General features: G+C 43.5%; 1 protein-coding gene across 2 annotated transcripts; it reads right to left on the bottom strand.

Moving 5' to 3' along the window:
* Positions 1-484: 484 nt before the first annotated feature.
* Positions 485-10,512, bottom strand: ALDH2 (aldehyde dehydrogenase 2 family member). Of its 2 annotated transcripts, none has more exons than XR_009419676.1 (13): positions 10,341-10,512; positions 9,216-9,320; positions 8,133-8,273; positions 7,878-7,957; positions 7,407-7,518; positions 6,888-7,016; positions 6,372-6,485; positions 5,952-6,054; positions 5,139-5,323; positions 4,720-4,884; positions 2,267-2,475; positions 1,337-1,451; positions 485-1,083 (listed from the first exon to the last, which is right to left on the bottom strand). XR_009419676.1 is itself a non-coding variant. In XM_059485088.1 (13 exons), the coding sequence occupies exons 1-13, from the start codon at positions 10,461-10,463 to the stop codon at positions 1,051-1,053; spliced, it is 1,563 nt and encodes a 520-aa protein (XP_059341071.1). In that variant the 5' UTR covers positions 10,464-10,512; the 3' UTR covers positions 485-1,050. The 2 variants fall into 2 exon arrangements, 1 of the variants encoding a protein (XP_059341071.1); XM_059485088.1 differs by having other exon boundaries at positions 2,318-2,475.
* Between the last annotated feature and the right edge of the window lie 974 nt (positions 10,513-11,486).

The following is an 11,486-nucleotide window of genomic DNA, read 5'->3' as shown; positions in this document are numbered from 1 at the left end:
GCGGAGCGAAGTGAGGTAGCGCCGCCCCTAATCGGAGGGGCGGGACAAAGCGAAGTCTCGCGATATCTCGGTGGGCGGGACCTACCGCAGAGAATTGCCGCCCGTCGGGTCCGGGAGGTCTCGCGAGAACTCGGCGCGCCCGCCGGGCTGAGGGGACGGGTGGCTCCAAGTCTCGCGAGATCTGAGGGGAATGGCCGCCCTCGGGGCCGTGAGGGGAAGCGGCGATGAAGGAGCTGCTCTGTGCCCTCCGCTCCTCCCCAGACATCACAGCATGGCCGTGCCTCCCAGGGCAGCCTCACCGCCCTCACTCAGGCCCAAACACCCCTCGCTCCTCCAGCCAGGCAGCAGCTGGAATGTCCCTGTCACATCAAGGCACCACAAGCACAGCGGGCAGCACAGAAAGTCAAAGCAAACCCTTAAAAAACGGGTGAGGCAATCTGTGTGTGCTTGGGCTCACTGGTACAAACCTCCCACAAAAGTAGGGTTGAGTGCATTGAGACAAGAAATGTTTATTTGGAGTGGCTACAACCAGCAGGACGGAACAAAACAAACACTTTTCCCTCAGATTTCACACCGCTCCCTGCCCAGGTACACACTGAACTCAATTCCCTTTGCTCACAGAAAATAAACACAGTTCATAGCACAAGGGTTATAAACCTAGCTCTGTAAGCTAACACATAACTGTTATTTTCTATTCTATAAATCCTCCTAGACTAAAGAAGCATTTAAATGATTTCTTGGGAAAAAGAAGCTTCTTTATCAGATAAAGATGTAAAGATCACACCCCTCTCCTCTGGGTGACTGCACCCACACAATACATTCCCAAAATAACCATCCCCACCTTGGTAATGCTCAGCCAGCTGCATTTGGTTTTTTAAAAAGATAAAGCCAAGTAGGTTTGTTTCTTTTTTTAAGAAAAGCTCCTTTAAACACCTAAAAAACACCTCTTAATGCAGAGTTACGTATTTTTGCATACTAAATTTTCTGTCTTGAGCTTTCCTCATGAAGCTGCAAAATTATTTTCAAATCTGTGGAGAAGGTTGCTGTCCTTTAGGAGTTTTTCTGTGGAATTTTGATTGTCACCTAGGAATAAAAAAAAAAAAAAAGGAAAAAAAAAAGGAAAGTTACAAGTTTGTTTTGTTTTGTTTTGTTTTTTTGCAGGGGTATTCACTGGAATGGTGAGAAGCAGGAGAAAAACCAGTGTATCGAAGAGGGGGGAGCTCAAAGTTTGGGGGTTCCAGCTCTCAGCCCAGCCCTCACCAATGGCACAGGGACATTTGGAGCTGCAGCAGAGGGTGAGGAAGGCTTTGGCTGCAGGAAATACTCAAATACTCACATTTTTCACCTCCACATAGGCCTCCAGGCCGTACTCCCCCAGCTCCCTCCCGTTGCCAGAGGCTTTGTAGCCCCCAAAGGGAGCCTGGGCTCCAAACACGTCGTAGCAGTTGATCCTGGAAGGGAAAGGGAGGGTGAGACAGCTCAGGGAGCAGCACTAAATAAATAAATATCTGTTTTTTTAAATCTATATTAAAAAAATCTATCAAATACCTATTAAAAATCCATCAAATATCTATTAAAAATCTATCAAATATCTATTTAAAGAACCTATCCAAAAATCTATAAAATAGCTAGCCAAAACCTATAACATATCTATTGAAAATCCTGTATCTTTAAAAATCAATAAAAATCTATACAAAAAATCTATAAAAACCTATATAAAATTTGATAAAATATCTGTATAAAAAATCTATAAAATATCTATATAAAAATCTATTAAAAATCTATATAAAATCAATAAACTATCTATATTAAAAATCAATAAACTATCTATATTAAAAATCAATAAACTATCTATATTAAAAATCTATAAAATATCTATATAAAAATCTATAAAATACCTATATAAAAATCTATAAAATACCTATATAAAAATCTATAAAATACCTATATAAAAATCTATAAAATACCTATATAAAAATCTATATATCTATTAAAAATCTATTAAATATCTACTAAAAATCTATTAGAAATCTATTAAAAATCTATTAGAAATCTACTAAAAATCTATTAGAAATCTACTAAAAATCTATTAGAAATCTACTAAAAATCTATTAGAAATCTACTAAAAATCTATTAGAAATCTACTAAAAATCTATTAGAAATCTATTAAAACAAATACCTATAAAAAATACACCCCAATGTTACCAAGTTCCCGTTACACCTGAAGTTCTGCCAGGACCCTGAGCACAGCCCAAGTCAAACTGACCCCAAACCGAGGCCCAGAGTGCCAGGGGGTGCCAGGGGGTGCCAGGCTCACCAGACAGTGCCAGCCCTGACGCTCTGGGACACGAAGTTGGCTTTGTCCAGGTCCCTGGTGAACACGGCGGCTGCCAGGCCGTACTTGGAGTCGTTGGCTCTCTCGATCACCTCCTCGATGGTTCTGAACTTGAGGATCTGCATCACCGGCCCGAAGATCTGCAAGGAGCCAAAGGAGAGTGGGGAACACACACAGGAACCAGGGCTGGGACTGCCTGAGGGCCCACGGGGTGAGGGAACATCAGGCTGACAACGTGTGATTAGAAGGCTTATATTATATATTATATATTATATATTATATATTATATATTATATATTATATATTATATATTATATATTATATATTATATATTATATAATATTATATATATAATATTACACATTATACATAATATACTATACATAATATATTATGCATTATATATATACTATATTCTGTATTACATATTATATATTCTATATTACATACATTATGTATTATATTTTATATTATAGATCATATATATAATACAAAAAGTAATATATATAATAGAAAATATATTCTATATACTTTATATTATATTTATTATATGTTTTATATTATATTATATATTATATAATATTTATTATGTTATACAATATATATTATAATATATAATATATAAGATTTTATATTATGTATATTACATATTATACATTACATATTATACTATACATAATATATTATACATTATATATATACTATATTCTGTATTACATATTATATATTCTATAATACATAGTGTATTATACTTTATATTATAGATCATATATAATACAAAAAGTAATATATATCATAGAAAATATATTATATTCTATATACTTTATATTATATTTATTATATGCCTTATATTATATTATACATTATATAATATTTATTATGTTATACAATGTATTATATATTATAACATATAACATATAGCATTTTATACTATGTATATTATATATTATACATTACATATTATACTATACATAATATATTATACATTATATATATACTATATTCTGTATTACATATTATATATTTTATAATACATACATTATGTATTATATTTTATATTATAGATCATATATATAATACAAAAAGTAATATATATAATAGAAAATATATTATATTCTATATACTTTATATTATTTTTATTACATGCTTTATATTATATTATACATTATATAATATTTATTGTGTTATACAATATATATAATATATTATAATATATAATATATAGCATTTTATTATTATATTATATATTATATATGTTACATATTATTCATTACCTATTATATCATACATAATATATTATACATTATATATATACTATATTCTGTATTACATATTACATATTATGTATTATGTATTACCTTATATATATTACATATAATATTATGTAATATATATTACATACATTATATATTATATTTTATATTATAGATCATATATATAATACAAAATATAATATATAATAGAAAATATATTCTATTTTATATACTTTATATTATATATTATATGCTTTATATTATACATTATATAATATTTATTATGTTATACAATATATATTATATAACATATAGTATATAATATATAATATATAATATATAACACATACAATATATATTATATAACACATACTATATAATATATAATATATACCGTATAATATATTGCATTTTATTATATTATATTATATTATTATATATTTTATATTTTACATTTTATTACATTACACTTTACATTTTATTTTCTATTACATTGCATTTCACATATTACATTATAATATACATTTTATATATTACAATATATTATATAAAGGATTATATATATAATATATGTAAAATATATGGTATACTATCTATATATATTATATATAATATATAATGCTATACTAAAGAATACAGAAAAGATCCAGACAGAAGGCTAAAAGATACCAATGAAAAACTCATGGCTCTCTTCAGTCTGACACAGCCTGGCCCCTGCTTGGCCAGTGAGTAAAAATAATTCACATGAAACCTCTGTTTGATAAACAATCTCCAAACCACATCCCAAAGCAGCAAAACACAGGAGAAGCAAATGAGATAATATTGTTTGCCTTTTTCTCTGAGGCTTCTCAGCTTAATAAAAAAGCTGTTTATAGATATAATTTGAGATTTAAAATACTACTTAAGAATGATTAGTTCCTCCCTCTAAGTAAAACATCTCACAATAAAATAATGTCATTTTATCAATCATGCAATAAACCTCAACAGCTCATTAACAAAAGATATCCCCCTAAAAGAAATAAGTTATAAAAAATTAAAAACCACTGCTCCACCTAGTTTTAACAGCTATTAACAGAACAAATACATTTATTTCCATCCCCCACTGCGAGCTGAAGGTGCTGCAGCACTCACCTCCTCCCTGGCAATGGTCATGCTGTCCTGCACGTCCCCAAACACGGTGGGCTGGATGAAGTAGCCCCTGTCTGCAGCGGGGCTGCCACCACACAGCAGCTTGGCTCCCTCCCTCTGGCCCGTGCTGATGTAGCCCAGGATCTTCTTGAACTGCTCCTCATCCACCTAAGAGCCAGCAGGGACAAACAGCTGCTGTGCCATTCCTCATTGCAGCAGGCTGCCAGGCAAGCTCCAAAGGGAAATGGTCATTTTTAAATGCCAAGATTGTCCCACTGGCTAATTAACCCCTCCCTCCTGCACCAGTGCTAATGGGCTCAGTTCAAATCAGGTTAATCATTAGATCCCACTCTAATCTACACAGGGACTGGAGATTGGGACAATTTCATGAGATAACAGCTCAGGGCTCTTCCTGCTCCCACCTGAGGCCCCTGCTCGGTTTTGAAGTCAAAGGGGTTCCCAACCACCCTGGCCTTGGCCTTCTCCACACTCCTCTCCACAAACTCGTTGTAAATGTCCTCCTGCACGTAAGTCCTGGAGCCAGCACAGCAGCACTGCCCTTGGTTGAAGAACAGGGCAAAGTGGGCTTGATCCACAGCCCAGTCCACTGGGAAGAGAGAGAAAACAAATAAGCAAACAAACCCAAGCAGACCTGGGACTGTTTTAGCACATTTATCACAGAGACTGCTGGGGATACAAAGTCCTTTCAGTTGACAGCATTTGCCATGGGTTGGAGGGCAGGAGTTGCAGATTTAATTCTTTATTAAAGCACCCCAGACCAGAGAAAAATATCCAACCTGAGGCAGGTTACAGTTCTCATTGGAAATTATCAGGTGTTAAGGACAAATTTTCTTCCTTACTTAACTGCTCAGTTAAGTGAGTGTTGGCTCATCGAGGCCAAAAATGAGTTTATGTGCAAGGGATGAGGGAAGCAGCACTTCACAGGAGAAGAAAAGAGTGGTGTGCTCCAAGATAAATTAAAACAAACTGGGGCAAGGACTGGAGGAAGATACTGAAACAATTCTCTTTTTTTGTTGATAGCTGAACTACCCAGCACTGGGAAAAGAAGTGGGAGTGGTGAATGCTGATACACAAATGCAGCAGCTGCAGCAGAGTGGTGGTGTCAGGGCCAGAGCCTCACACTGGAGACCTTCCCTTCCTTTTCCTTTGCCCTCCAGCTCTGGAAGCAGCCAAGGTAAAAGACACAGATCAGACATTTCCCAGCAGCCACTCACTGTCTGCATCAGACAAGATGATATTGGGGCTCTTCCCTCCGAGCTCCAGGGTCACCCTCTTGAGGTTACTCTGTGCTGCAGCTTTTTGGATCAGGTGTCCAACCTGCAGGGAGGGCAGAGCAGGTGTTGGAATTAACTCCCATCAGCAAGAGAGCTCTGGCTTTACATCTCAGTCAGCATTTCATGCTAATCCTCATTGGCAGGGCTTTGAGTTTCACCTCCAACAAGAAACAGCTCAGGGGAAACAATAGGAAATACTCTAAAGAATCAAATTAGAACAAAGGAGGAGTTTTAGCTAATGCAAATATACATCTCACAGCCTGGAATGAGCTTTGAGTGAGGTGCAGAAGGCAAAGCACCTGCAGTATTTCACCAGCCATGGGATATTCCATGGTGCCAGGGCTCAGGGTGCTCCCTTACCTCGGTGGAGCCGGTGAAGGCCACTTTGTCAATGTCCATGTGGGAGGAGATGGCAGCTCCTGCCGTGGGGCCATAGCCAGGGATGATGTTCACCACACCTGGGGGGAATCCAGCCTGGCAGCACACAGCAACATTATTCCTCTGACAAAGCAAGGCTTCCACTCCCCTCCTGTGTTTGTGACAGCAGCCTTCACTCCTTTGATTTCTCCTTTCTCTTCCCAGGGCATCATTTTAACATTTAACAGCCAGGACAATTCCTCTCCCCACCCCACATCCCAAGCACAAGTTGAAGGTCTGAATACACACAGAAATACAGATACATGTTCACTTTCTGACCACCCTGAAGTTCATTATGTAATCAAACCTCAAAGAGTCCTTCCCTAATCAAGACTTACATCATCTGCACATGCAGATGAATATGAGCAATATATGAACAAGGGAGTTTTTCTGATAAATCAACCCAGCCCTTCCCTGCTCCTGCCTCCTGCAGTGATGGAATCCTGGCCTTGTCCTCACCTCTTTGATCAGACTGGCCACGTAGAGAGCAGTCAGGGGGGTTTGCTCTGCCACTTTCATCACAACCACGTTCCCAGTGGCCAGGGCAGGCCCCAGTTTCCATGCTTGCATCAACAGTGGGAAGTTCCACTGAAAAACAAGGAGAAATTAAAAGTTTCTCATTAGTCAGTAATGAACCAGTGAGCTCCACTCAAATAAGCACTTAGGGAAGAGTCTTGGATTTTTCCTCATCACACAAAATTTTGGGGTTAATTCTAGGCAAGAATTTAAACTTAACTGTGGTTCTGAGTCAGCTAATTCCTATAAATGAGCTTAAACCCCCCCCCCTTCTTTTTTTAATCAGCAGAGCCCATGAAATCAAGAGGCAGCTCTGCCCTCCCAGGCTGGGTGAGGTAAGAACCCTCCCAGCTGGTGCAAGCCCAGCTTTGTTCACCCTGGGAGGAAGCAGAGCTTGGCAGCAGAGGGGTGCAACACTGAATTCTTGCAGCCCTGCAGGAACTGCTGCTCCACTTTACTCACTGGGATGATTTGCCCACAGACTCCCACGGGCTCGTGCCTTGTGTAGCAGAAGAAGTCTCCATCTAATGGGATGGTTTTGCCATGGAATTTATCTGACCAGCCAGCAAAGTATCTGCAAACAATAACAAATTGGTCACTGGAATTAAAACAAGTCTGCAGCCAACAGAAAATAAAGGAGACTTCCTCTGTTTCAGTCCCAACTCAGTGCAGGTATTTCCCAAACAGGTGATTTAAAGAATGGACAGCAAATAGAAATATTTGTGTGCTAACAGATCACCACCATTTGTGTGACTTGGGGAAGTCAGAGTAGCAAAAAGTAGAAACAAAAAATAGTAGAAGCAAAAAGTAAACCCAAAGTGTCTGATATGAAACCATCATAAATCAGACTCAGATCCCACAGCCCCTGAATTGGGAGGTGGCTGAACCTGCAGAGCCTCAGCACCATGGGCCAGCTGTGGCCTCCAAACCCACCTGAGACATTTGATCACCATGTCCAAGTCCACCAGGTAGGAGATGGCGTAGGGTTTGCCATTATCCAGAGTTTCCAGGGCCTGCAAAGACAGCAGAGTTTCCTGAGGAGCTGGGGGGGAACTGAGTCGGGTCTCAGTTTGCAGCCTGTCCTGTCTGTTGGTTTTTTGCTCTCAGCTCCCCAGAAGAGCCTCCCCACCCTCTGAGTGTGAGCTGGGGGTGAGGAGTGGGCACAGCCCCCGCGGTTCCTGCACTCACGGCCAGGTAGGCGCGGTCCCTCTCGATCAGGTCAGCCAGTCGGTTCAGCAGCTTCCCGCGCTGCGATGCATCCATCCTCCTCCAGGGCGAGCCCAGCTGGAACGCTGCCTGGGCTGCCTTCACCGCCTTGTCCACATCTGCCTGCGGGGGAGCCCGGCAAAGGCTGAGGAACGAGTAACCATCCCCACTCCCTCCCTCTCTGCAAACAACAAAAACTCTCCCTGCTCTGCAGGAGAAAACTGCCCGAGGCCAGGCAGCACCGGAGGCTGCTCCTGCCGGGCTCTGGGGGAGAACCTGCAGTCCCAGGGCAGGGGAGCACCCTGGGCCCCTTCCCCAGGAGCACCAAGCTCAGCACACCCTGTGAGGACACAGCTTTCCCATCGTGAGCAGGAAGCAGCAGCAATGGCAGAGGAGCAGAGGGTGCAGCAGCTGTGCAGCCTCTGCCTGTGCTCAGCCTCTGTTATTTCAGCTACACAGAGTGCAAATATCATCAGGTTATTTCTGCAATGTCACCTGCTAGGTTAATATTTGCATCCTAGAATGAGGCATGTAAAAAGCTCTGGAAGTCTACTTTGGGCACTTTTTCACAATCTAATCCAAAGGAGTTTTTTCCTGCACCAGCTGTCTCTGCCCCATGATTTTGTCCTGCCAGGGCATTTGCTGGTTCCTACCTGGTTCTCTGTCCTGGCTTGCTGCAATGGTCTCGCCAGGACAAGCCAGAGAAGCAAACAACAAAGGGTTTCCCTCACTCACCCCTCCCTTGGGGAACACACACAGGTTTCCAGACTGTAGGAAAAACCTCAAATTGCTGGGAAACACCACCTCAGCTCTGCCACAGACTCCAGGAGGGCCTTGCATAAGGCAGGTGATGATTACCGACTTTATTCCCCACCATTTCTTTTTTTTTTTTAAAGCAGTAGCCAAGGAAGGACTCGAGCAGCACTTGGTGTGGTGTTTGCACAGATCAGACACTGCTGCAAGCACGGAGCTGCCCAGGTGGGACAGGGGGTGGTGCCTTCCTCTGCATCCCCTCTGGAGCTGCTCCCACAGAGAACAAACCCATCTCAGCCCCACAGCATTTACCTTATCGCCCTCAGCCACCTGGCAGATGACTTCTCCCGTGGCTGGGTTGACGGTGGGGAAGGTTTTCTTGCTGACTGCATCGTGCCATTCGTTATTTATGAAAATCTGCAAGGAAAAGCCAAGCAGGGTGAGCCTTCGAGCCAGATCCCAGGGGAATCAGGGAGAGTTTTGCTTCTTTGATGGCATCTGAGGAGCCTGGTTAATTAAAACTTGACTTGTGTGGGCTCCAAACCTGCAGCAATATGAAGGAGATACTTTAGCCTAAAAGCACACAACACAGCCTCGAGTGAATACAAGAATTCACAGCTCAGCAAACAGCACGTGAGTTGGAAGAGGTTCCCATCCTGGTGGGTCTTTGTGAAAGCCGGAATCCTGGCTGGGGCTGTGCAGGGACAGCTCAGGAGACTGAGGAGTGGGAAAATGCTTTAGGTACAGACAACACAGTGAGTTGATTTTGTCCAGAGCACCAGAGCTTTTACAGGATTTCTTATGAGTCTTAAGGATCTTTTCCAATCCAAATGATTCTGTTATTTCCCAGATTAACCAACTTTAGGCTCCCCATGCACCAGAACCAGGTGCTAACAGCAGCTTTTTACCAACTCTTTGTTTCTAAGGGTAATTTTTTTTCAGGTCTGTGGCAAGAGAATGGAAGTGCAAAGATCGCGGTGCTCGCCAAGAATCTGCAGAACACCCAGACAACCACCAAGAGCCCGGGCACGGCCACCGGGGAAGGAGTGGCCGGGTGCCTTGGAACGCACCTCGCACAGGTGATCCCACAGGGTTTTCCTGGAGCAAGGGTCCGCTCTCTGCAGATAACCAGCCAGGCACCTTCCCCTCCCTCCCGTGCCCTTGCCCGGAGTTTTTTCCTTGTGTTGTTGAATTGTTGAACGCAGCGAGGGAAGGGGGCAGAGCCGCGTGGCGATGGGACACACACACACACACACACCCTGTGCCTGCGGCTGCACCCACGGTTCCTCTTTCCGAGGCTTTGGGCCCAAACCCGCGGCTGCTCCGGGCTCAGCGTCACCCGGGCCGGCCCGGCCGCGCACGGAGCTCGCTCGGCGGACACGGAAGCCCCGAACCCCCGGCCCGGCGCGGTGCCCCGGGCTCCCAGCGCAGCCCTACCTTGCTGTAGGCGACGTCGGGGCGCGGGTTGGGCGCCGGGATGGGGGAGGCGGCAGCGGCCGAGAAGGGAGCCCGGAGCAGGGCCGGGCAGAGCCGGGAGCCGCGCACCGCCGCCCGCAGCATGCTGAGCTCAGCTGGGCCGGGCCGGGCCCCGCACGCCGGGACAGCCCCGCTCCGCCCGCCCCGCTCGGCACCGCCCACCGCGGCTCGCTCGGGCACGGCCCCCGCAGAACCAGCCCGGTGTCCTTGGTTCCTATGGAAAAGGCTGATGCAGCTCGGTTCGAGCAGCACAGCTTGGCCGGGCTCAGCACGGTCCCGTTCGGATCAGCTTGGCGTGTTCGGCTGGGCTCGGCGCAGCTCAGCACGGTTCGGGTCGGTTCAGCTCTGTTCGGTTCAAATCAGGCTTGGTTTGGTGCACAAGGGGGTGCCTCATCCGTGCCCAGCACTGTCCCTGTCCCTGTCCCATCTCTGCCATCTCCTGGCACATGCCCAGGGAACTTTGTGCCTTGTTGCAGGCAACAACCAGGAAAAAGGGAAAAAACCCAGAAACATCTCCACTAAGATGGTCACTTTTTCGGGAATGTGGTGAAGGAGAATTTGGGGACCTGGACTCTCGGTTCCATGGATGTGCCACCATTACCGTCCACCCAGGCACCCAAAAACCCCTCCCGTGTGTAGGGGCAGTGGAACAAAGCCAGGGAAGTGCTTTCACAACAGGGAGTTTCTGGGTGAATGCAAATGAGAGGCTTTGTGAAATCGCTCCCAACAATGGCTGAAGGCCTTTTTTTCTGGTTTGTTTTAGATGCCTTGTGCAACTTCAGCGTATCCAAGCACAGGGAACAGAGGTGTGCCACAGACCAAAAATACAGAGAGGTTTTTAACCTCTGAAAAAAAAAAAGACCTATGGTATTACCCTGTAAAAGAGACTCAGTGAGGAGTCTGTGAAGGGTGACAGGGATGGCTCTGGTTTATTAAAGGAGACAGAAAAAATGTAGAATATTTGAGTTCAGGAGTGGTTTCACCCGCTGTCCTGGACATCCCAAGCTGATGAAAGTCTTGCTGGAGGTTCCAGCATTTGCACTTTCCAGGCATTTCTCTCCTATCCAGGGCAGTATCAGCCCAGTTGAGCAGGGAGGAACAGCCCAG

Source organism: Ammospiza nelsoni, chromosome 18 (assembly GCF_027579445.1).
Source record: "Ammospiza nelsoni isolate bAmmNel1 chromosome 18, bAmmNel1.pri, whole genome shotgun sequence".
In the NCBI taxonomy this organism is placed as follows: domain Eukaryota; kingdom Metazoa; phylum Chordata; class Aves; order Passeriformes; family Passerellidae; genus Ammospiza; species Ammospiza nelsoni.
The sequence above is the reverse complement of the archived record's forward strand: the minus strand, read 5'-3'. Positions and strand labels throughout refer to the sequence as shown.

Bases quoted from the DNA above. Each gene is read 5' to 3' on its own strand.
- ALDH2 (XM_059485088.1), bottom strand. From the start codon at position 10,463: ATGCTGCGGGCGGCGGTGCGCGGCTCCCGGCTCTGCCCGGCCCTGCTC. The intron at 4,885-5,138 runs GTGGGAGCAGGA...GCTGGCTCTTAG, and splicing joins AAACCGAGCAGGGGCCTCAG to GTGGATGAGGAGCAGTTCAA. The intron at 1,084-1,336 runs GTGAGTATTTGA...TTTTATTCCTAG, and splicing joins CCTATGTGGAGGTGAAAAAT to GTGACAATCAAAATTCCACA.